Genomic DNA, 25,241 nt, shown 5'->3' with positions numbered 1-25,241 from the left:
ATGTCACTTGTGTATGGAATGGAATAAGCCCAGTGTCTCTGCTTTAGTTTGGAGTTGAAGAGTCCCCCAAAGCTCATGTGTAAGATTATGCAAGAAAGTTTATAGGAAAAATGATTGGGTTATGAGAGTCTGAACCCAACCAGTGAATTAATCCCCTGATGATATGAATTGAGTGGTCACGAAAGATGGGTAGGGTATGGCTGAAAGAAGTGGTTTCCTGGGAGCTTTGAGTTATATAATTTTGTAATTTTGTATCTGGAGAGTGTAATCTCTCTCTGCTCTCTGATCATCATGTGAGCTGATTCCCTCTGCCACATTCTTCTGCCATGATGTCCTGCCTTACCTGAAGCCCCAAGGAAAGGGGCTGTCTGTCTATGTACTGAGACCTCTAAAACTATGAGCCCCAAATAAACTTTTCCATTTTTACAATAGTTCTGGTTGTGTCTTTTAGTCACAGCAGTGAAAAAGCTGACTAGAACAGCTTCCTCACGAAGTAACCCAGGCTGCTAGTGTTCTCAGTATGTGGAGCAGCTGCTGGTGTTGCAGGGGGAGGAAGACAAGGCGGTAAATTGAAAATTGGCTCTTAAAGCCTCCTTTCCATCAGTGACACACATTGTGTCGATCTCTTGATGATGAGCAATATCGACTAGCATATCGATTAGAATAATTTCTTGGAACATGTATTACATATTTTCTGACAGAATAATTCAGCACATCGTATTTCAATTATCCTCCTGTTTCCTTTGGTGACTTTACAATTTTCAGTTATTTTGTAGGTAGATTAAGAGTATTGATTTTGAGAAACTGGATAGTTGGCATGCTTTATAAATTTAAGACTTAATTGATCAAATACCTATCTTTCTATCTGTTATGCTTTTTAGGTGGCTCATTGAAGGAATGAATTAATGGTATCAAAATATTTTGACAGTTTAATCAGTACCATTGGGATGTGTGGCATTACTGTTTGTCATGTTTCCAGGGTGATTTAAGTGTAGTTGAAGCCCCATTTAATTTCATCAGAATGGAAAATAGGATCCAGTTTGATTTCATCAGAATGCCTGAGAAGTATCTGGGAATATGTGCAGTTCTCAAATTGTTAAGGTAGTGGTTAGAGTTTTTCATTAGGTGAAATAATACAATTCAGTGAAAAATCTTGTAATTGAAATGAGGTTAAAAATTATAAAGGTAGATTTTTTTTATGAAAACAGCTACTATTTTTTGTTGCTGTTCTTGTCTACTGGGGAAAAAAAGGTTTTGTGGACAGTCTCTGGTAGTATAGCTTTTAGTGGGATGGCATTAAAATTCTGATTCCATATTGCTTGTTCTTTTACATTGGAGCAGATGTCAGTTTCATATGGATTCTGGATGTAATCCAATCTGTTCTTCAAATATAAATGTAATTACTGGTCAATAGTTTGGGATAATTTATACATCTGCTGAAGTCGTGGAGGTTTTATTAAATATTTTTGACTTAGAGTTCTTTCCCTCTGAAAAACTGAGGATTTTTGAATCATATTGCTTTGGGTGAAGTCACCTTCTTCCTAATAAAGTCTTGGGTTGAATAGTTGGGGGTTATGTGCAGTCATTACTCACAAGTGCTATTAGAGGGTTCGGATTTAGGGAGAAAAAAAAAGAGAGGTGGTTATCCCAAAGAAACAGTTTACACTTGTTTTTTTTTAAGGACTGAAGAAGTTAATATGCAAAAGACTTATAGTTTAAGCTTTAATCAGCTAGAATAAAATTAATGTATTTTTCCAGTTATCAGGGTTTAATTAATTAAATTCATTAAAGTCCTTAAAGTCATTAATTCAAGCTTTCATCCAGTATTATGATACCTAATATTATTCTCAAACTTTTGCCTACATGTGATCTCTATTCTTTAATAAGAAGCTTATTTCCTGTTTTGTATTGTTACCTGAAAACTTTCTAACTGAAATGAAAACAATAAATATAATTGATTTAATCCTCCTCCCCCCTTCCACTGTGGCTGTTCTACTCCTAACACTAATGTGTATTTAACTGGCAAAATGTGAACTACTGGCCAGTTGTTGGGGATCATTTACAGATGGGCTGAACTCACGGAGTATTTTATTCTGATTCAGAATGTAGAGCTTACAAAAAGCTCAGGATTTTGAACCAAGTTAATGTATGAGACCAGCCTTGATTTTAGGAATAGCCACATGTGTTTTATATTTTATATTCACTATCTCATTTACACTTCATAACAGATCTATATGGTATGTGAGAGACTTAACCACATTTTACAACTGAGGGGGACTGCAGTTTACCAAGGTCAAGAAAATTATCAAGGTCACTAGATTTTAAATGTAGACTAGATGAGGGTAAAGTCCATGCTTTTATGCACCATGCTGTACCCTTCTGTTTTCGAGATATTTTATCTGTAGACTGATATTCTTACTTATAATAATAATAATTATTAACTAAATATACCCAATATTAAATGCTTGCCACATACCCAATATCAAAATAGAATATCAATGAGATTTTCTGTAAATACCAATTTGCTCTGTTACTATGCACACCCAGATTTGAAATCTAGGATCTAATAATTATTTAGACAGTTGTTTTAGAAGTGCTTGTATTTTCTCTAATTGCCATTTTGTGTATGATTCTATACCATGCTAGTTACATCTTTTTCCTTATTGGTGGAACATTTGATGCTAAAAGAAGTATGGCTTGCCCTGGACAATTTTTGACTCCCCTAATATATGAAAGAAACTTGGTTCTATGGAAGCTTATAACACAACATGGATCAGCACATTTGTTATTAAATACAATGTAAAGTGAATTACACATAATTTTATCCTGAATTATCAATAGCAAAATTAGGTCACTTTGCGTGAACACCATCATTCCTGTTCTGGGGCTGTTGTATTGATATTACTGAAGGAGACTCTATTCTGTGTTCAAATTAAAACTCTACCACTCTCAGGCACAAGTTCTTATCATTGATATGCTATTTAAGAAAATGTTGGCAAAGAATATTGGTACATGGGTAAGTGCATTTCATGTGTAAGTTAAAAGGACTTTTATTATTTCTTATTATCAGTGAATCTGCAAGTCCAGCTGGATAGCTTCTGAAAGATTTTCTAAAGATATTTTTATTGACCCCCCCAAATGCATTTTTCTAACAGTAAAGTCTCAAAATTGAAGCTTTTCCAACAGTCAGTTGGCTGTTACTAAAATGACATCTATTTCAGTTATTATTCTCTTGAGTATGCAAAATGTTACCTCACAGCCAAACCAATTTTGTGGTATGGGAGAAACATCATTAAGTAGATGAAATATTGTTGCTGAAAATAAGGATTTAAAAACATCAATATCAACTTCCATGTGATTTCAAAATGACAACTTGATATTGATATGATAGGAAAAGAAGTAGCCATTAACAATTGATTACAATACAAATATATGCATTAAATATTTTTTAAAAATGTTATAAGTAGGCAAATGACAAAACATTAATTCAGTGATCATTATATGATATGAAAGTTTAATAAAGACATCCTAACATGTTGGGGTTTTTTTTGTTTGTTCATATGTTTTCTGATCCAGATTTATATTTTTGAAAATAATATCTACTACCAACCTGATATAAAGAGCAGTTCGTTGCGACTTACATCCTCTGGAAAAGAAGGAATTATTTTTAATGGGATTGCTGACTGGTTATATGAAGGTGAGTTGAACAGATTTGGTTTCAAAAGAATACAAACGACATACGTTGATAGAAAATCTAAAAGAAAAAATCTATTCATACCAGAACAGTACATTTAGCACTATATCTTCTCATTTCCTCTCAAAATTGCCTTCATGCTTTCATCTTTTTATGTGTTTACATTTTGCCTGGTTGTAATTTAAATCTACTTATCTGAGTCCACATTGGTTATATGTTTGAAAGTGTATATATAAAATGCACATACAGACACACTTGGTCTCGGCTACACAAATTTTGTTGTTGATGATACTTAACCAACGAGAATGGATGGCTACCTCACAGCATTCTGGAATTAGATGCTTAATTTTTCAGATTCTCTGGAAAAGGAGAAACAAAAGCCTTTACCTGTCCAAAAAGAAAAAAAAAAAAAAAACAGTGCATAGAAGCCACTTGATTTTAGTCATTCCCATCAGGGACATTCTGTCATATTTTAAAAGCCATTGCATAGGGAAAAAAATAAAGCCTATGTGAAGAATTATTTTTCAATAACTGTTGAATCAAGTTTTGGTAATAGCTAAAAATAAAGGCTGAGGATGTAGTTCACTGGCAGGCAGACAGCTAGCCTAGTATGCGTGTGGTCCCAAGTTCAATCCTAGCACGGCAAAAAAATAAAATAATAATAATAGTATAAAAATTAGTGATATGCTGAAAACCTCCCTCTATTTTTTTAAACATTTAGTTTTTAGAAGTAACTGGACGCAATACCTTTATTTTGTTTATTTATTTTTATGTGATGCTGAGATCGAACCCAGGGCCTCGCACATGCAAGACGAGTGCTCTATCGCTGAGCCACAATCCCAGCCCTCCCTCTAGTTTTGATCATATATCAGTTATCAACTGACTAGCTGAGTTCTAGGTATATATTGCCTGAGAAAGACTGAAAGCCTGAGTTTAAACCCTGATTTTCAGATTCTGCAACTGATCTTGGCAAAACATGTCAACACTTAAAGTAAATCTGTTTGATTATAAATGATAAAACCAGGAATCATACAAAAAAGTGATTTTATTTCTTGAACAATATTTGTAAATGCAATTTCTCTGCCTCAAATTCAATAATTTAAATTCTGTAATAAAAATAAACCATTCAGAGCACTCATTCATTTTTTTCAGTCTCTCACTCAGTGGGTATTATCAATTGTCTTCCATATACTAGTCTTGGTATTAAGATAGCACAGGAAATTTAAAAAAATATATATATATATATATATATATACATGGCCTTGAGACCTTATATTCAAGTGAAAGATTTTTGCTAGGCAGAGAGATGTTATTAAAAGTATTGTAGTCCTTGAAATTTACAAGTTATAGTCCTTGAGATTTATATATATGTGTGTATGTGTACAAGTCTATTTATATCTATAATAGATTTCTGTATACATGCCAGCATCAAATAATGAAAGATTTTTAGAGGCCATGCTTTATTTTGAGGAGTAGTGAGAGCTACATTGAATATCAGCAATTATTATGCCATGAAGGAGCAAAACAACAGTGGCGACAAAGGAATACACAAGTAGATAAGAAGGGTTCTTTGGTTGAGAGTTTCAGAAGCTGACTCTTAATTTCCGATTTCAAAAAAGATAAGTTTTAGAGAGGCCTGGAATGGTCCACTAAATTGGAAAAACAAAACAAAATAGGTGGAGAACATGCTTGGGTAGATTTGGGGATTTGACTAGCTGGAGCTACAAGATGCCTTTACCTGGATGAGAACAGAGCCTTTCAACTTCATGTCATTGATACTGTGTGAGAGACCAAAAAGTGGGAAAACAACAACAACAAAAACAAATGGATGAATTCAGTGTGGTGAGTGCTTGACTTATGGTCAACACAGGATTCTCTGAAAGAATGAAGAAATACGACTTGGGCCATTCAAATCTCAGGGATTTTCAAATATTTTTATTTCATTTCTCAGCCTAAAAAATTAAGAAGAATTATATATGAGAAGAAGATATTAGGAAGGAAAATCCATGCAGAGGTAATAGCTTGCAAAAACACAGCAGGGTTAAACACGACAATGTGTGCTAGGGAACTGAATCTACATTCTATTATCAAGGTATAAAATTTGGGACAGAGGAAGACAGTAAGAACTAGAAAACAGGGACCTCCCACAATGATCTGGAGTTTCAATTATGTTTCTACTAATAAATGTGGAAATTAGTAGAGCTTTTCAAGCACAAGAGTGATGAGATGGAGTCATCTGTGTACATAGAGGACACTGGTTATGGTGTGAAGCTGGGATCTAATAGTGGAAAGGACCAGTGAGCAGCTATAAGGCTTTTTCTATGTTCTATCAGGAGATAATGAGCATTGGAACTGGGGTTAAAGCAGTTAGAAGGAGGGAGGATTCTAAAATTGATGAGGCAGTAAAATAGTTAGGTCTTAGTGGCTGAGCAGATGGGGCGCATGAGAACACGTCAAGAATGACTCTATGACTTCTGGTTTGGGTCACTAGTAAATGGTGGTGGCAGACACAGTGAGCAAGCACTAACAAGGAGTGAATTTCAGGGAGGAGAGGACTTAATAGAAATGTGGTCATTTCAGCATAGTGGCAATGCTATGTTGGGCAATGCAGTGTGATCCTTAGCATCAATGAGCTTTGAAATCAATGAGATGTATATGCAGTGTAGACCGTGCCTATTTTGCTGATTTGGACCTGATTAAGATGACTTAAGCCACTGTCCAATTGGGGAAGCTTCATGTAGGTTATGGGCATTCCACTTTTAAGGAAAATTTAAGGGACAGTATTGGAGACCATTAGCTAACAAATAATTTTGAGATAATAAAAACATATATCTACACTGAGAATGAACAATGTCTTGAGGTTTCGAAGGGGACAGAACAAACAGGTAACAAAATCCTTTGTGATGACACTGTAGGTCTCAAAGGTTCCAAAGGGAAGTGAAAAAAAAAAATATATATATATATATAGTTTCTGTCACTCAAATTAAACTTGACACTTTGGCCACTATGTTCCAAATCTACTAGGAAATCTCCCATGTGTATCTGATTTAATCCTTACAGCACTGCTTATTGAAGAAACCAAGGCTCAGGGAGCACAAGTGACTTGGATAAGGTCTCAGAGCTGATGAGTGGCAGAGCTGATCTTTGAACGTCTTCTGTTTCCAAAGCCATTGCTTAGGCAGCAGGCTACCATATTTGTTGGTGCTTGCTTCCCCTGGGTCCTATGACATGGCCACATCTGGGCCCCTAAGCCTTAAGTTTTCACTAATCTTTTCCTCATCCAAGGGCTTTACATGCTGCTGTCAGTGGAATTATTCAATGTTCTACTTCATTGCCAGAAGGAATCTTTTCAAGGGAATCATTGATAAAATTTGGCAGAGGGGCTAAATTTGGATGTCACTGATTCTCCCTTAACATTTTGCCTGTCATCCCCAACCTGTGCTGTCAGAGTCCCATACACATGTTAATCTCCCATATCACTTGCTTGTCTGATATGCCAACAGCTCCGGTTCCAGAACTTTCCTTCATGCATTGAGGGACACAGCAACATGCCCTGGGGAATACATGTGATGGTCAGTGCTGTGTGTATAGTTCTAGTGTGGAGATCATTTTATTTTCAGAACTCAATTATAATCTAACCTGTGTGGGAGGTTCAGGAAGTAAAATGTAACATGTTTTCAAAGATTGAAATTAACCTTCTAGAAATGTTATGGGAGAAAAAGATAAGAGGAATCACACAAAAGATAATAAAATGTTTTTTATAGAAAACTTTAAGGACAGGGCTTAATCTTTTTGGAATAGGCCACATTGTGATTGCGGGTGTTGCTCTCAACCACAGTCACTACAATGGAGTCTTTAAAAGTGTCATTTTAAAGCTTCTTTGTCTCATTCTTGTCATTATTCAGTTCCTAAAGAAAATAACGACATATAGAATATGACATGTTTTAAAGGGATGGTGAAATTCAGAGAAATAATAAAACTCTTAGAATGGAAGATAATTTTAAATATTGTTTACACAAAGCACACCCATGTGCATCATGTACTTGGTATTATAACTAAATGAGGTAACATATCAAAGTTGATTTTTTTAAAAAGTCTTTTAAGTTTTGTTTAAAAAAAGTATATAATTGCCAAGTTCACAGCTTTGAAAATTTCCAGAAAGCATTTACTCTATTAAGTAGGAAAAAAAAATGACTTGCTTTAAATTATTTAAGTCTATAGAGTAATGAGACTAATGTGCTTAAATGATTTATGAATATACTTTAGATTGTCATATTTTAAAGAAATTATTCTCTGAACTTCAAGAACAACAGGGGAGCAAAGATATCTGTCAAAGATTATCTGAGTATAAATAAAATAGAGGTCCATTAAAAACTAAAAATATTTTAAAAAGGGGGGGGGCTGGGGTGGTGGCTCAGTGGCATAACCTTTGCCTAGCATATGTGAGGCACTGGGTTCGATTCTCAGCACAGCATATAAATAAATGCAATTTGTAAAAATAGAGGTCCATTGAAAACTAAAAAAAAAATATTTAACAAAAGATTATCTGAGAACAATACAATGAAGAGTAAGAATTTTGGATGTTTACAAGTTAGTGAAATGATAAACAGTAAAAAAACTATTATATAAGAAACCATTCACAATGTGAAAAAGAGAAGTATAAAAAAACCTATGTAAGCATACTAAATAGAATTATAAATAAAATCAAGTTTTATATTCCAAGCATGGTGGCCCATGCCTATAATCCCTAAGATTCAATAGGCAGAGGCTGGAGCATCACAAATTTGAAGCTAGGAAAATCAAGTTAGTGAGACCCTAAGCAACCTGGCAAGAGCCTGTCTCAAAATAAAAAATTATGAAAGAACTGGGGATGTAGCTCAGTGTAAATCACCCCTGTGATCATTCCCCAGTTTGGAAAACAAAACAAACAAAAAATAAATTTGATGTGATAGAGGATTTTAAGGTGCTTTGTAGAAGAAATGGTTCTTGTATTGATTTACAAGAATGGAGAAAATAGAAAAAAATATTACAGGATAAACACTATCCTTTTTGACAGATTGCAGTTGTTGCACTTTTTTCATTTAATGAGAACTGCTCAAAAATACCTATTTTTCCACTTTACTTTCTTCCTTCTCGTGGATACATGAAGTCACATTTATTCCTCATTGATTCATCAGAATTTTATTGAACACTTATTGAGAGTCAGTATAACTAGACTGTGACAGATAAGATTCTTTTTTTTTTTTAAAGATAGTGATGCAGTCATGAAGCTAGAGAAATGCCTGGTTATCAATAGTGCTGAGTCTGTAGAGGTCAAGCAAACTAAGAATTCAGATTGCTACTTGATTATCCATGACCTTGACAGGAGCAAAATCTGTGAATTGATGGGAACAGAACAAGACTGCAGTGCATGGGAGGCTATGAAGGAAGTGATAAGACTATGAATATAGATCAAGAAAATTTTGACAGGAAAATGTAGAAAATAAAGGGAAAGCATTAACCACAGGCCCACAGGGATGGAAATACATGCTTAAGAAATTCTGTCTAAATTGATTATAAATGGATAAAATCAGCTTGCTTTTTAGAAAAGCGTGTTAATCTGAACGCAAGGATCATATCTTAGTTTTCTGGAAATGCTTTGTGTTGAGCCTGTTTATAAGTGTCTGTGATATAAAGCCACATGTGCTGCAAACTCCATCTGCTCTGCAGTGAGATTTCCTAAATCAGAATAATAAAAACAATGAAGAGCCAAACCTACACTAAATTGGAATGGAATGCAATTTGTAAAAATAAATTGTTTGTAAATAATACAATATAATTAACGCAGGAAGTTTCAATCCTTGAGTAAGTGTCCCTCTTAGTTGCAATTAAAGATGCTGTGCCTTATCCAGAATAACTGTAAAGCAAATGCATATTAGATTATTCTATTCTATTCAACATCTCTTTCCAGTTAACTTTAGTTTTTCATCTGAAAATAAAATTTCATATCTCTTTGCATTTGTGGGTTTTTTTAATATTTATTTTTTAGTTTTAGGTGGACACAATATCTTTATTTTCTTTTTATGTGATACTGAGAATCAAACCCAGTGCTTCATGCATGCTAGGCAAGCGGGCTACCACTTAAGCCACATCCCAGTCCCTGCATTTGTGTTTTTTATGTGATAACATTTTTGTGGAGTAGAATATTAGTCAAGTTCGATATAAAATAAATGAGAGTTGGTTATACCCAATTTCTATTTGGATAGACCAGTGCTCTGAGGTTTATACCTTGCTTCCTTGTGGAAAGTACTGTCATACATACCTTAGCCCCTGTGATAGGATCCATCCCTCAGAAACCCAGAGTGCTGACTTTAACCAATAGGATTTCTTTGCACACTTAAGTTTCATAGGTCTTAAAACTTATAATTAATTGACCCTCATAATACATATTTTTTCTTCAGTGTGTCCTGTGTAAGTCATTTCTTCAACTGAATTATAATTGTTTGTATGAATCAAAACCACTTAGAAAACAATAGCACATACAAAAGCAAATAATTTAAGGAAGGTGTATCAGCCATCTTTGCATTACTACAACAAATACCTGAGACAATTATAAAGGGAAAACCTTGGTTTGGTTCACCATTCTGGAGGTCCCAGTCCACAATCAGGTGGCCCCATCAGTTTGAGCCTCTTTAAGGGTAGCACGTCACCATAGGAATGCATCCCAAGACTGAGATCCCACAGTACCCTGGAAGGGCACAACCCCAGTGGCCTAAGGGTCTCTCACCAGCCTCACCACTCAAGCTTCCACCAGTTCCCAGTAGTGCCACCTTGGGATGAGCCTTTGACACATGTATCTTTGAGGGACACTCACTCAAAACACTGAAGAGGTTTTATCTCTAAAGGGACCACTCATCAAGGACAAGGGTTCTGCAACAACCTCTGGCTAGTAGTGGTTTGCTTATTAATACCTGGAGTGGAAAGCAGAGGCAGCAGTCATCAGGATCTAGGAGGAGGAAATCCTGAATATTTTTCACAGCAAAATAAATAATGAGTTTGGATGAGGAATACAACCAGACACATGATTTCAATATGTGGTAGCCAAGAATAAAACCCCATGCACTCATTTCCTCCCTTCACTTGATTTGCCTGGGCTTCATATTGGTCATACCCAATGAAAAGTCAGAGACCAAAGGAATATTCTTATTATTCTAATTAAAAGTTTATGTCCCTGAAAGAGGAGCACACAAAGTTCCATCTGTTACTGTTTCTCTGCAGGATAGTATCAGTCCAGTTTTAGATATGGAATTTACAAATACAACAACCACTCATGTTTTTCATATACGGTTGTGCAGCAAATACTCCCATTAACAGAATAAATTAGTTTATCATGTGGCATTAGGCAATAATCATGACTGCCTTCTTTGACTACTGATCCTTTTCCCTTTATTTTTTTTATCATGTTGACCAAAACTTTATTCCTACAAAATCTTATTCCTTTGTTTCATTTTCTTAAGCAAATTGATAACATTTTTTTTTTTTTTTTTTATTAACTGGAACCCCTGGGCAAAGACGTATTTGTGAACATCCTAAGTTCTCAATATATACTTGTATGACCTCTTTTGAATAGTAAAGACACATTTTTTTTCTTGTAAATGAGATGTGTCATTGACCCAATGCAGTGACAGTGTTTTCTGTTATTATTTTCTTTTGTTTGTTTCTTTTTAGTCATAATAAATTCAAAATATTCAGGGAAGAAATTTCAGCTTCCAATTCAAAATGTATCGAATGGGTTATTGGCATAATGACTGATGATTTTACAACTTCTATCCTGATTTTTCTAGAATTGTCCCTCCTGCCTATGCTGTTTGGAAGTTTTCATGTAAGATGGATACATTTTTCATTATGTACACATATAGTAGAAGCGACAGGATTGTACAAAGGCAAATTCACTCCCAGTATATGTTTCTCTCTGCATGACACAAATGCTGCCCATTACTAATGGAATGGTTCCATGTAATCCATCTGCCACCAGTTTGTCACATAGACTTACTGGGAAATTATATTATACCAAAGATCAGTGATGGTGGCTGCCATTACCAGGTAGGTGAGAGAGTCCACAGGCTGATTGACATTCATGGGGATGTCATTTTGTTCATTTAATTACTGGTAGCCACTTTTAGTTGTGGATGTGATTTGGTAAACATTAAGTTGGAAACCAATATCTTCATATTTTCAAATATTTACCTCTTATGATAAATCAATCCACTTATCTTTCATAAACATCCTTGGCACTAATTTTCTAGTTTTACTCTTCCCCAGTCTCTCATGAAGTGGCTCATTATTAGTTACCATGCATGAGTCAGAATGAATTCATTCTTCAAGCCAAATTTTCTTCAAAGAAAAGTGGACAACTAAATATTTGGTTTGAGATTTTGCCAATTGGAAGACACGTTCATTACTATCTTTCAATGCCTCAATGGCTCTTGTGAGTCAGATGGTACTATAGAGTCTTTCTAATCCCAGCTTGCTCATGTACATCATGCAGGCCTACCCAGAAACCAAGCCAATGTTTATTTGTCCTCTGCCAGTCTGTTTCAGAAAACACACCCTAGGGCATAGGTGTGAGATGAGGGTTAGAAGGTGAAACAATACTATGGACAGTCCTATGTGCTTTCTGGCCCAATCCCATATATAAGACTTTTATTTTATAGTAGAATGTTGCTGTATATGTCCAGTTGTATGGTCATGGATCAGATAATAACTGGTTTTGAGTGGGGGTATGGATTTCAGAGTCATTTGGTAACCCATAGTCAGGTTAATTTTCTCAACCAGAGCCCAATACAGAACTGCTTATGAAAGACGTAATATTCCTTAACACAAGAGAGAATGAATGGTCTTTCTTCAAAGTGTGAAATGCCTGAGCTGTGATTATCATATGGGAGTGCCAAAGACTCCACATGGCACCTCTCTCTGTCATGGGTAGTCACATTATCATTGCATCTGCTTTGTCACAAGGTGCAGAAGGGAGACAAAGTTGCAACATGGCATATCTGCATTGCAGAATCCTCTATTGCTCACATCCAACTCAGAACTGGCAGCCTTACAAGTCACCTGGGAAATAGAACAGAGCAAAATGTTAAAATATGGTTTGCATTGTCTTCAAAATCCAGGAGAGTCTAATTCCTCTTTACTTTTGCACACGTGTGATCCCAATATTTTTTCTCTCTTGTGAGAAGATACCTGATGTGTCATAGACTACTAGGTCTCTAAAAACATCCCCAGTATTTCAGACTCAAACTTTCAAAGACATTTGTTTCCAATTCTCTGCCATTATGCAGAAGAGTTCTAATTTTCTTATACAGATGTTGTCTCTGTCAGTGAGAAGATCTGTGAGAATTATGAGGTTCAAAATATTTAACCATAAAATCAGTTGCATATAGCAGTATAATATAGCACAATTACTTGTGCTATATTATATATATATATATATATATATATGTCATATATATTATATATTGTATATAGCACAATATGCTTTATATAAAACTGGTTGAGAGAAAAAAAATGCTTCTTCTCTTAGCTGATGTGTGAGAGTCCCAAATCCTCTTTACTAATATCTTAGCTTAAAATCGCACAAGGATTTGAGCTTCTAATCTGGTTGCAGATGGTCTCCCATTCCTATATTATTTTGGACCTCAGCCACATTTTTCCCCCAAAGCAGAAATGGACTCTCAAATATTCCATTTTGACCCTTTATTCTCTATGTGCAGCCCTAATTTCACAGTCATAGTTTCAATTTCTCCCTTTCTCTCTCTCTCTCTCTCTCTCTCTCTCTCTCTCTCTCTCTCTCATCCCCTGGGCAATTACTCTGGGTTGTCAGAAAAATCATGTTAACTGAATTTCAGTCTCTAATCACCATTGTTTTTGTTGCAACTAAGTGTCATAAACACTAGTTCTTTCAACAACTCTCCCCGTTACCAGTATGTCTTCCAATGTCACCACTAGTGGCAACGGATTACTCACAACTCCATCTCCTCCTATGGATCATCTATGCTCCAATTTCCTCTTAGAAATGTTATTATCATATTCCACATGTATTTGTATTTGGAATATAATTATATATATGATATATATGGTATATAATAAGAAAGGCTAATCTCAAAATATAATTTGAAGATCTATATTCTAAAACTACTTCTGAACTCTATCAGGATCCCCCCAAAAAAGAGCTGACACATTCAGTAAGATAATTAGTTTGTTTGCAAAAAGAACATTTACCAAAAAAAGGCATAAGGAATCCATAAAGAAAAGTGCTATAATCTTAACTAGTAGCAGCCACCTTACTACTAGAGGAGAAAATTGTGTGGAGGAGACTGCTTCCACAGAGTAGTGACATCATTTAAAGTTCACAGCCAGCCTGAGGTGACATTGCAGCATGGAACTGAGAGAATAAGTAAACTGGCTTTACTCTCTTCCTTCTATTCTCCTGCCAAAGCATTATAATGATCTGTCCTCTGGAAGCCAGAGGGCATGGGGGCCCTTTTGATGTAGTTCACATAGATTAACTTTCTGAGCCAGAAAGCAGGTATGGAAAAGTGCATAGTGGTTCTTGGGTTACATGAAAGAAAGATATCCAGTGTATTTCTTATTCTTCCTTAGAGCTTAAAACAGTTAATGAATTTTAGTGAGTTCTTAATTCATTTCTTCAGAGAATGGAAAATAGTCACATGCAAATATGAATTCATGGTAACATGCATGTGGTTTTAGGCCATTTCTCACCCTTCAGTCACTGTTCTCATTCTGTCTACTGTAATAGGGCTTCCATACACCCTGTCCACATTGCCAATGATGAATGAAATCATGACTCTATTGTTTCATACTCTCCTTCTGCATATATTTTTCCTGAGCCTAGAAGGTGGCTCTGAAAGAGGGAATTCTCAGGGAAGTTGATAAAAATCTAGCATGCTATCCAGAAAATATATGTGTGCGATGGAGGTTTCAAGGACAGATTTTTGTGGGTCACTGAGCCCACATCTCTACAGTTGGTTTCAAATAACACTTATTTATTCTAGAGGAACTTCTGCATTCTCACATCGCCCACTGGTGGTCCCCGGATGGAGAGAGGCTTGCCTTCTTGATGATAAATGACTCCCTGGTGCCTAATATGGTTATCCCTCGGTATACTGGAGCATTGTATCCCAAGGCAAAGCAGTATCCATATCCCAAGGTAAGAAATGTGAAAGTGCTAGTTTGTTTCTTCTGTCAGCACCAGAGACTTGATAGATAATGTGCTGGGTTCATGAGCAAGTTGTCTTTTAAGAGAAAGCTTCTCTTACTTGGAGATAGATGAATTATTTCTTAATAGACAAGGCAAAATACTGGGTTGAAAGAGGGAGAAATGATTTGGAGGCATCAGAACTTTTGCTTTTGCTACATGTTTTTCCTTCTGCTTATTCTTGTTTTTCTCACCTTCCTTATCGAAATGAGGGTGAGAATAGGTAAAACACAGAACTGATGTTAGCATAAGTATAATTCCAAAGAATAATCTAGGAGTTGCAAGTAAGTATTTTTAAGAGAGGAAAAAGTGGTCTGATCAAACAAGTTGGAAGTTCTTAGCTTAAAAAAAAAAAGCTTCTTTCAGATGATTTCATAGAGCACTTAATATACTATATGTTAATGTGTATTATAAATCTCCTATAAAAATTGACTAAGCATAAAGAATCCCAGTAAGTAATATACTAAGCATGAAGAATCTTGATGAAGAACAGACAAAGCATAAAGAATTACCAATAAAGAATAGACTAAGCATAAAAAATTTATTAGTATTAGTATTAATATCAGCATTATTTTGGCAGTGCATACTCTGGAACATGGTTTAAGAAATGCCTGTGTTGAATCATAGCCAGGGATAGATACGATAAATGATAGGGTTTTCCTGGGTGAGAGAATATGGAAATCCTACCCAGACAGTAAAATTATTTTCAAGTATTGACTGGGGCCTCTTGGGAGTGGCTTGCAAAAGCATAGTGCATTGTGTTTCTATTGTAGGCCACCCTAAATTCCCAAAGATCTCTTTTTATGACTTCATTTCCCCCTTATGCTTATATAACAAAGAAAAAGGCTCATGGTAAGGGCCACATGCATTAATCATGTAAAGATATCTTGTAGAAAAATTTCTAAAATGCCACTTTATGTATTTTGGATCTAATTAGAGAACAGGGTGCTGATTTCATTTAGAAGCTGTTTTGAAGCTACTCCTTTAACGAGCTGCACTTTGTTTTTCCCAAGCTCCACAGGTTTTCTGCCTTTGAATTTGTGCACTGTATTAACTGAGCACAGCACACTGGGCAAATTTCTATCACAATTGTTACTCTAGAGCTGCAGTGAAGGCATGGCCAGTGTGGGGCCAGGTCCTTCGCGCTTTCCTTCTTATCCTGCCATTCACCAGACTCAAGTTATCCAGGGAAGAAAGTAGGAGAGGCCTGAGTATGGGAAATCAGGACTATGATGAGCATTTCCCTCCAGGAGCTTCTGCCCTCTCTATCTTCCTTTTGTTGGCTATAGTATTAAATGCAAGTTGGAGAGAAATTGGCTTCTATGATTTTGAAATGTTATTTTTAGGGTCTTCTCTGGATAAAGACTAGAAGGCAAATTTACTTTGTGCTTTCAGGAGAAAATGGCGATCAGACTTCACAACAAAATAATCATATTCACAAAGAGATTTTTAATTGTATTCTAAGAAAAGTTCTTATGACTTCTCCAATTATAAATTTAGCTTTTTTTTTTTCTTTGTGCCTGTTTAGCATACTAGTACACCTTTTCTTTCCAGATCAAAATTGAAAAGACTTTGTTTGGTTTACTGGAAATGATTAAAGTTTACATGGCAATTTAAGTATAAAATGGAGAGCTAGTGATAGACTGTGAAAGGCACATCCAGCTGTCCAGTGCACACTGAACAAAGGGGATAAAATCAGCCCCACAGATGGGACAGCACTTTTCAATTCATTTTCCAAGAGGAGTGAGAATTTGGTAATTCCCATAAAAGACATGTACATTAGCTACATCTTCAAATTGCCTTCTCAGTTATGGACCCAGTGTACTTGAACTTGGAGACTAACAGGCCTCACAACTTTAGCAAGACTGAAGCCAACGAGTGAGCAAATAGAAACATCTGAGAAAAAGTGAAATATAAGATCAGTAATTCAGAAGACACATGATACAAATCTAGACACTTAATTATTTAATAATCTGTTATTTCATCGATAATTTAACAGCACATAATGATGTTTCCATAAATTACAGATGTTAATAATACAATATGTTTGCAGGGGACTTCACTAGTTTTTCTTATATGGTCTTTATCACAATTGCCTATGTTTTATAAAAGGCAGAGATTCTAAAAGGTTAAGGACTTTTATAAAAAGTCACAGCTATTTTTAAGAATAGGAAAATAACTCGAACTTATTGATTCCATTCCTCTCAGTAAAACTACCAGAGGTCATCTTGTATTTCAGGAGACATTGATGAAATCAAAATATCTTTTTGTCAAGTTAACAAATATTTGGAGATCTGTTTGCTACATTTGCTCCTAATCGCCTGGCTGTATACGTGTAGCATTCTTAGTTTCTCACCTGTAATGTGTAAATATAACATGATGAGGGTCCTGAGTATTGATGATTACTATTAAAAAGGATTAAATGTAAGTAGTAAACAAATATCCTAGCAGACAAACTAAGTGGAAACACCCCAGTCCTCAAATATTGTCATTTGAAACACCAGCCCAGGTGTGTAAAACTCAAAGAAAGTAGAGCTAGATTTTGGTCCTTGTTCTCAGAATATACTTTAGTATTATTTTGGGTATGTTACTTTAATTTTCAAACATATTATATTCTACTCTGGTTTAGAACAATGTTTGTTTTGTTTTCCTTAACAAATGCATTGTTTCAATTTGCTCCTATGCAATAAACTTTCAAAAAGTGGTACTTTAGAAATTGAAATAACAGGTTGAGTTCATACTAAATTGTGTTTCAAATTAAACTGGATTAAAATGAGTTCGACAAATACCCAGTGTGGTCAAATTTACTAATGAAATACTTATGCCAAACAAATATATTAGTATTTTACTTAATTCAGCATGATTCAGAACTCATAAAAAACCCTATCATTAGCGATTCAGCATGAAAGAGATGCACAGTTCTATTTCTGTGACCTCAGGTTAATCTTCTTAATTAAAACATTATCTCATTTAATGACAATTTAGTTGCCAGTAGAATAAGGTTAATTATTATTGAGGCTTGTGTTTCAGAATCATAGAGGAAGGAATTCTGTGGCTTTGCAGGATTTGTGGCAAATGTGAATGTTAAAAGCAAACAAATGAACTCTTCTAATTTGCAAACTCTTGAATTGATTCAAATATTAAAAGGTACAAATGAACTTGCCGTGTGTGCTTAATTTCAAAATCCCATGGAAAAGTAAAAATGTAACAAAATTAGAAAATGCTAACAGCTGAATTTTGGAGACAACCTGATGTCTCTTTTGAGTTCACTTTTTGCCTAAAATTTGGCCTCAGGTGTACACAATTTTTAAATTCGTTTTCATGTAGAAGCTAATGAGGCTATCAGTGATCCTGAACAGGTACAAACTTCAAGTGTTACTGACAAAGCTGTCTCAACAACAGGATAATAGTTGATGTGTCTTTGGCAAAGTATGTCATAAATTCTAAATTACTGGTCAGAGTTCATACAGATCAAATTTAATTTATTTCTTTTTTAGTTTAATCAGTATATTGAGTAATAAGGATATAAACACACATTTTCACTAATTAGATCAGAAGAATTAATGTCATAACAATTACTTTCATTTTTAACTCATGACCATTTACTATTTTAGACACATTATCATCTGCTTTTTTTTTTTTAGTCCTCATAACAAAACTATATTTTTATGTACAGAAAGGGAAACTTCTTTGACCCAAAGCTATTATTTCTGACATGTTCTCAGAGAAGTATGCATCTCATTTTTGATAATCAAGTAAATTATACTTGAGAATATTAAGCATCTTCTCATGATCCATGTCAAGTAAACGACAAAATCAAAATTTGGATTCGGATTTCTCTGATTCTCAGATTAGACCAGTTCTCAAAATGTGGTCCATTCACCATTATCAGGGTAACAGGCGCAATGTATCATGTTGCTGTATCTGGTCCTGGCTTAACTTTGACTTTGTCCATGATATTTTCTTGAACATGAATCTTTTTTTTTTTTTTTGCATTTTAAAGCAGTTTTCCCATGCTTTACTATTTTGAACTCACTTTTGAACTCCTCAGTTTTCAACTCACTTCAACTCCCTTTCAGTTTCCTTCTCTATCTCATAGTCTGCTCTGTAGCCTCAGCCACACCAAAAGGATAGCAGTGCTTGTTGTTTAGAAACACACTGAGCCACAAGTAGTCAATAATTTATTTTATGCAAAATTTCTTCCTGAGAACATTTTTTCATTCATTCATTCAAACTGTTTGAGGCATGTTGGGGAAAGTTCCCTTCCTACCCCTCTATTGTTCACAGGGTATTTTAGAAAAACTCCCAAGGACATTGCCTGTAAATGAACTAAAAGCATAGTCAAGAGCACCCTAGATTTAAAAACTAGCTTGCTTTGTTTTTAGATATTTCACCTCATATAGCTTGTTTAGCTAATCCATTTTCATCTGGAGACAGTAATAGACTCACTTGGTGAAAAAATTCATGTAATACCTTTAGTACACACTATGTGCCAGAAACATACGGGCTTCTACTTGAAAGTTATTATTTAACACATATTTAATCCCTGTTCTCAAATGATCCTTCTCCCTTCACTTCCACTTTTCATGCCAGATACTTAAGGAGAGAAGTTTGCCCATTTTTTAAGAGATCAATTTAAAAAAAGTCACCCTATTTAAGCATCATTAAAATGTAAAAGAAACTTCAGATAGATGAATGCAATGGAATACAATGGATTTTCTGCAGTTTTAAGGATGTGACACATGCTCTATGAGGGTAGGATAATCATGTATGTAGATAGGATTTCTTTTTTCTTTTTTTTCCTATCTTTTTTCTTCTTTCCTTCTCTCCTTCCTTCTCTCCTTCCTCGTATCTTTCTCTCCTTTTGAGTTAGCCACATCTCCCCCACTGCATGCTGTCTTGTGAGTAGTCACTTGATCTACTAGTTGTTTTGCACAGCCAGCCCTTCTGGTGCCTTTCTATGGAAGAACATGGTAGCACAGCCTAATGAATAAAGTCATCATGATTTCCTATCACCTTTAATTGTCTGACTAAAACGCTTGAGAAGCAGCAATCTGCAGAAACAATTGAAAGCAATCAAGTCATTGAATTTAAAATCATTTATACTTCCGAGAAATTAAACTTTTTTCCTCCATAACACAAAAAAGTAAACGAGTCAAAAAATGCCTTTTCTTTTATTCTCAATGTAGCCTAATGCTTAATATACTCGCATTACAACTTTCATTTTCTCAAAGGCAGGTCAAGTGAACCCAACAATAAAATTATATGTTGTAAACCTATATGGACCAACGCACACTTTGGAACTCATGCCACCGGACAGCTTTAAATCAAGGTATGCAATTTCAATTTCACTTTTACGGGGAAATAGATATTTTCAATCCAATTATCATTTTGTTGCAATTTAGAGAGAGATGTGATCAGCTCAACAATTCCACTTGAAAATAAAGCTGAGGTTGCCTCCATTAGTGAAGAATGAAGTCATTCTGGGTGTCTGGCTGTTCCCAAGAGGCATTTAGTTTCAAGGTGATTAGCAGCATCGAAAATGACTAAAGATACTGATACTGAGAACTGGGTCTTTTGCTGGTGATGTGACAAAGAGATAAGGACAAAGGATAATTTTGAACTGAATTTTCTTTTAGAAAATAGTCACTCCAGTTCTCCAGTTTTTTTTTTTTTTTTTTTTTTAATGGTGCTCTTTAAAAGAGTATAATCTCCCTGAAATTTGTTTGTTTGTTCAACTTCCTCCCCACAGCTTGCCAAGGATTCACTAGCATTTTTCTCCAGGCAGAGAAATTTAATGAGATTTTGTTTCCACTTACCCTACCTCAAAAGCCTTCATTTTTAAAAAGTTTGAGCAGGGAGAAAAGAAGCACATTTTATGTGTCAGAAGCATAAATTTAATATTAACAAAGTTTTCCGTAGTGAACAAATAATCAAATAATCATGTGTATTTCAAAATTCCGAATGGCCTCATACTTCAAAGGAGATTTTTTTTTCAAATGTTGCAGACCTTTAGAAATTTACAGAGTCCAGGAGAAGGTATAAGCAGGTAGGAAAATGTTTCATGCTATATTGAATGATTTGGGCTAAGCTCAAATTTTGTTTTGATCATGTCTATATAATCAATGCAGGTTGACTGATTGCAGCAGAACTTTCATTAAAATGTTGACATAGTGAGGGAAATCTCATCCCACTTGGGGTTTTACAGATAGTGCAGCCTGATTGATGTGTATGGAAATTTTTCCCATTTGAAAAGGTAATAAAAATCTATGGGGTGCTTTCTCTGAAAAGCCCCTCCTTAACTAGCTAATATAAACTGTTTTTTATTTCTTTCTTTTGATGTGAAAGATGAAACTCAGAAATATTATATGGTTCAAATAGAACCTCGAAGCCAGTTGGTAGCCTTGGAAGAACATGAGGTCATCAAGTCACAGAGCACTTCATCCCCATTGTAATGGAAGACCTAAAATTCAATCTGAAGTGGCATGCATAATGTGGTTGGGTTCACCAAATCAAACAGAAACTTGTCTTTCTGAGCTTGGTCTATCAGCCATGAGGAATTAGTCACAGGAGAAGCAGTCATAGAAATATTCACATTCTGTGTGGCCCCTAGCTCCTTTCCTCTGAGTTGTATGATGCTCTGAATTAGGAGGAAACAGCTGAGTGTCTGAATCAATGTCCACCACCATTTCACAGTGTCACCTGGCACAACACAAGCCTCTGGACCTCTCTCAGGGACAAACTTGCTCCACCTTCATCTTGAATTAAGAATCTATAGGTTTCATTCTTTATTTATAAATCTTAGCCATGTGGTTCACTTGTACAATACCCATGTTTCTTTCTAACAGAACTTAGTTAATTGCTGTCCATAATTTTGTTTCCTATTTGCAAAAATGTAAACAGGTATAAAATTGATCTATAAGTGATATACTTTCCCCAAACCCTATTAAATCTGTCACATAGTTAAATGACCCCTCTGATTTTCTTGGGTTTTTTGTTTGTTTTTTGAGTTTGTGTACCTAATAAATAATTTTAGATATTGCCTTATTTTTTAATAACAATACATAAATCATATATATAAATTATATGATATATAATTTTTAAAGTAAATGTAAATTATTTTATAATAATTTGCATGTTTTGTATATTATATAACAGCTATTACCTTTTTTTAATCTTCAGAATTTCTACATAATGGTAATCAATACGTGAGCCATATTTTATTATTTAGTGAAGTTATAAATGATATTCTTTTTCTTTTCAATTATTTTTTTCCTGCCTATATAGAAGAAAGATGCATAAGACAAATGTAGGAAGGTGTTCTTTAATATCTTGAGCTACCTTATAAATTACATTCCATGACTTCCACCTGACAGTAAAAATATTTGTTTTGAACTGAAGGTTTTAGGTCATTTCATTTTTTTTTATATTTGGATATCTGGTTTATCTATATATAACAACTAGTGATTATAATAGAAAAATGTTTTCAGGCTAGCATCATCATGTGCTAGACTTTCCCTTTAATCAGATTCTTATACTGAAGCCAAACACTATAAAATAATTAGATTTTAACTCATTTATATGATTTTGTAAAAGAAATAAAAAATATAAGATAGCCTGGGTAAAGGCATAATTTCTTTTCTCAATTTGTGCCTTCATTTGCCTTCTTCATTTTCTTCATTTATTATCTATTTATTTATGCATCCAAAGTTCAGCTAAAGCACTTAATTAAACAAATTTAGAATATGAATGCAGCATTTCTTCAATAGTAATTCATTACATATTCATCTCATCACCATTTAGTTCATCTTTATTTGAATCATGGTCTGTGATTATTCTGAAAATAATGTAGCACAGTAGGACCTAAGATATTGGCCTTGCTTGGGACCTGTAGAAGTAATGGTGGGCACTAGAGGAGTCATCTCATCTTGTGAGAAAGAGCTACTTTCCAGATTGTTGCCCTGTGAGTTTAAGGTATTATAAGCACTCAGTGCATTTATTAGAAAATGTAGCTATAAGTTTAAAAATGTATAGCCATGTCCTAATGAAAAGTTTTTTTTTTAATAATGAATCATACCAATTTTTTTTTTTTCATAGATTAGGTGTGTGTCCCATTATTTGGAAGGAAATGACGCAACATCATCTGTGTTTAGACCTCTCCAGTCTGAACAGTAAATGTAATTGTCTTTGGTTTCTCCTTAGCCTAAGTCTTCAGCATTATTTGACTTATTTGATATCTGTCTCTGGCAACCCACCTTTTGTGGCCCATTATTCTCTACTTGCTTCATTTATGTGACACTGTAATATTGTTCCTGTCACTTTGGGCTTGATACTATCATGCTCTCTCTTTCTATTTCATTGAAGTATTCTAATCTACATCTCTTATTCTTCCAAGAAGTATTTGTGCCTTTTTAGAAAATCTAATTAATAGATTCATTTGTGTTCATGACAGTGTCCTAAATGACCCTTTTACAAATAGCACATAGCTATTAACAGAGGTCTTTGGAGAATATTCACTAAGAGCCAGTCATGAATGCTGTCACAGTACACTTCTGGACAGAAATCCTGGGTTATCTAAAAGAGAATGATCCCAGAGTAAATGTATTTGCACAAAGATTATGTTGTGAACACATAATCTATATCTACAATAGTATGTTGTGAACATAGAGCAGTGATTAGACAAATAAAACACAGATGTGACTGCTAACACACCTGTCTGCAGGTGATGCTAGGGCCTCCACTCCATATACCCTGTTGTGGACAATTAGATCTGCTGTGCCAGACCACCCAGCTGATAGAAAGTCTCTGTTGACTTGAGTACAATCCCTCTAACCCGCTTGTCTCTGTCTCTGTGGCTCAAGAGGACCAGATCCTCGAGGACTTCCTGGGAAATCCAGAGCCATGGAGACTAGGAACAAGCAGGAAAGCCAGTTTAAGAAAGGGACACTTCTGCTGGCTACTGGTTGTGGAACACCAGATCTAATATGTTCATGAGATGGAGTTCCAGGAGGACAACTACATCTGCAGCAGGCAGGTCAAGAAGTGTGACCTTTCCAGGTAAGGGTACTACTAGAAACTACTTTGTCATGCAGAGAAAGCCTGAATGCTTTTAAGCACACAGAAATATGTCAATGTGAATTGCAGGGAGATGTTCTCCTAGGATCCTGGGACATGGGAAGCGGGTATACAGGAATTTATTTACTAGTACATGTTTCTTTCCTCTCTGCCTACGTCAAGGTCTACTTTACCTTCCAGTTTGGGTGTTTCCAACACTTTAATATAGACACTTGAATGCCTGGAAATTACTCCATATGAGACTGTACACATTTGATTTTGGAGAGAACTGTCACTACAAAGATTGTGATTACCATGTGCAAGGTCACCCTTAAATATAAATGAGGTGTATACTAAGGTGTCTCACATCAGATTAAATTTTTCTTATTAACACAAGGTGAATTGAGTACAAACACACAAAAAATTACATCATTTACTCAAAAAGCAATGTAATAGTGTGACTACAAGTTAATGATTTTAGCTTAATAATTTTACACCTAACTTAGTGTCCCTTAAAAATTCAGTTATTCACCAGACTTGCACTAGTTGACTTTAACAGTTTTCCAAGTGTTAAATTATTTTTGAAAGTCACTATTTGCCTTCATAAGTAACAGATATAAATATGTCAGTATTTGTAAAGGTATTGCAAAGATTTTCTAGCAACTTTTCATTTGAATACTACTTTAAAAGGGAAATGATATGAATATTTAAATTCTGTTATTTTTATTTTAAAATCATTTGTTACTTTGTCATGTCATTGTGCCTAAAATGTATTATTTGCTTTAGCTCATTGAGACAAATTCTGACCAGTTTTGAAACTCAACTTTCAGTCCTATCTACATTTTCTCCCAAAATTATGAACTCCTTGATTTAGCAGTTATTTTAGCAGTGTTTACAATATTCATGTTAATTTTTTAACCTAAATTTGTACAATACTTATACCCATCAGTCAGAAATTGTTGAAATTCAGTACTTCTTTTCTGGATTGAGTAGAGTATCCATTATCTTTTCTCTCCAAGCTTCATTTTCTATGTAATGTAATAAATGTTAATATATATTTTATGCTTTTTAATATTAACGCTTCTAAATATGATCGTGTATACAAAATAAACTATCTTAAACAAAACAGTGAAAATGAGCAAGACATTGTCCCTTACAGGATTACAAGGTCCATGAAGTCACAGGTTATACCTAAAATAGCTATTTATTTCATTCAAAGTTGTCTTGCTAACACTA

General features: G+C 34.8%; 1 protein-coding gene across 1 annotated transcript in view; it reads left to right on the top strand.

Moving 5' to 3' along the window:
• The first annotated feature begins 3,582 nt into the window (after positions 1-3,582).
• Dpp10 (dipeptidyl peptidase like 10) overlaps positions 3,583-25,241 on the top strand; it is a 102,703-nt gene continuing 81,044 nt past the window's right edge. The window contains exons 1-3 of the mRNA XM_046456887.2: positions 3,583-3,697; positions 14,749-14,903; positions 20,186-20,283. Coding sequence (XP_046312843.2) covers positions 14,814-14,903; positions 20,186-20,283 — 188 coding nt within the window. The 5' untranslated portion in view covers positions 3,583-3,697; positions 14,749-14,813. The remainder of the gene's footprint in view (positions 3,698-14,748; positions 14,904-20,185; positions 20,284-25,241) is intronic.

The sequence above is a fragment of the Marmota monax genome, unplaced genomic scaffold (genome assembly GCF_021218885.2).
Source record: "Marmota monax isolate L192 unplaced genomic scaffold, Marmota_monax_Labrador192_F-V1.1 WCK01_AAM20220418_F8-fsc00121, whole genome shotgun sequence".
Taxonomy (NCBI): domain Eukaryota; kingdom Metazoa; phylum Chordata; class Mammalia; order Rodentia; family Sciuridae; genus Marmota; species Marmota monax.
This window is presented reverse-complemented; position numbering and strand designations above follow the sequence as displayed.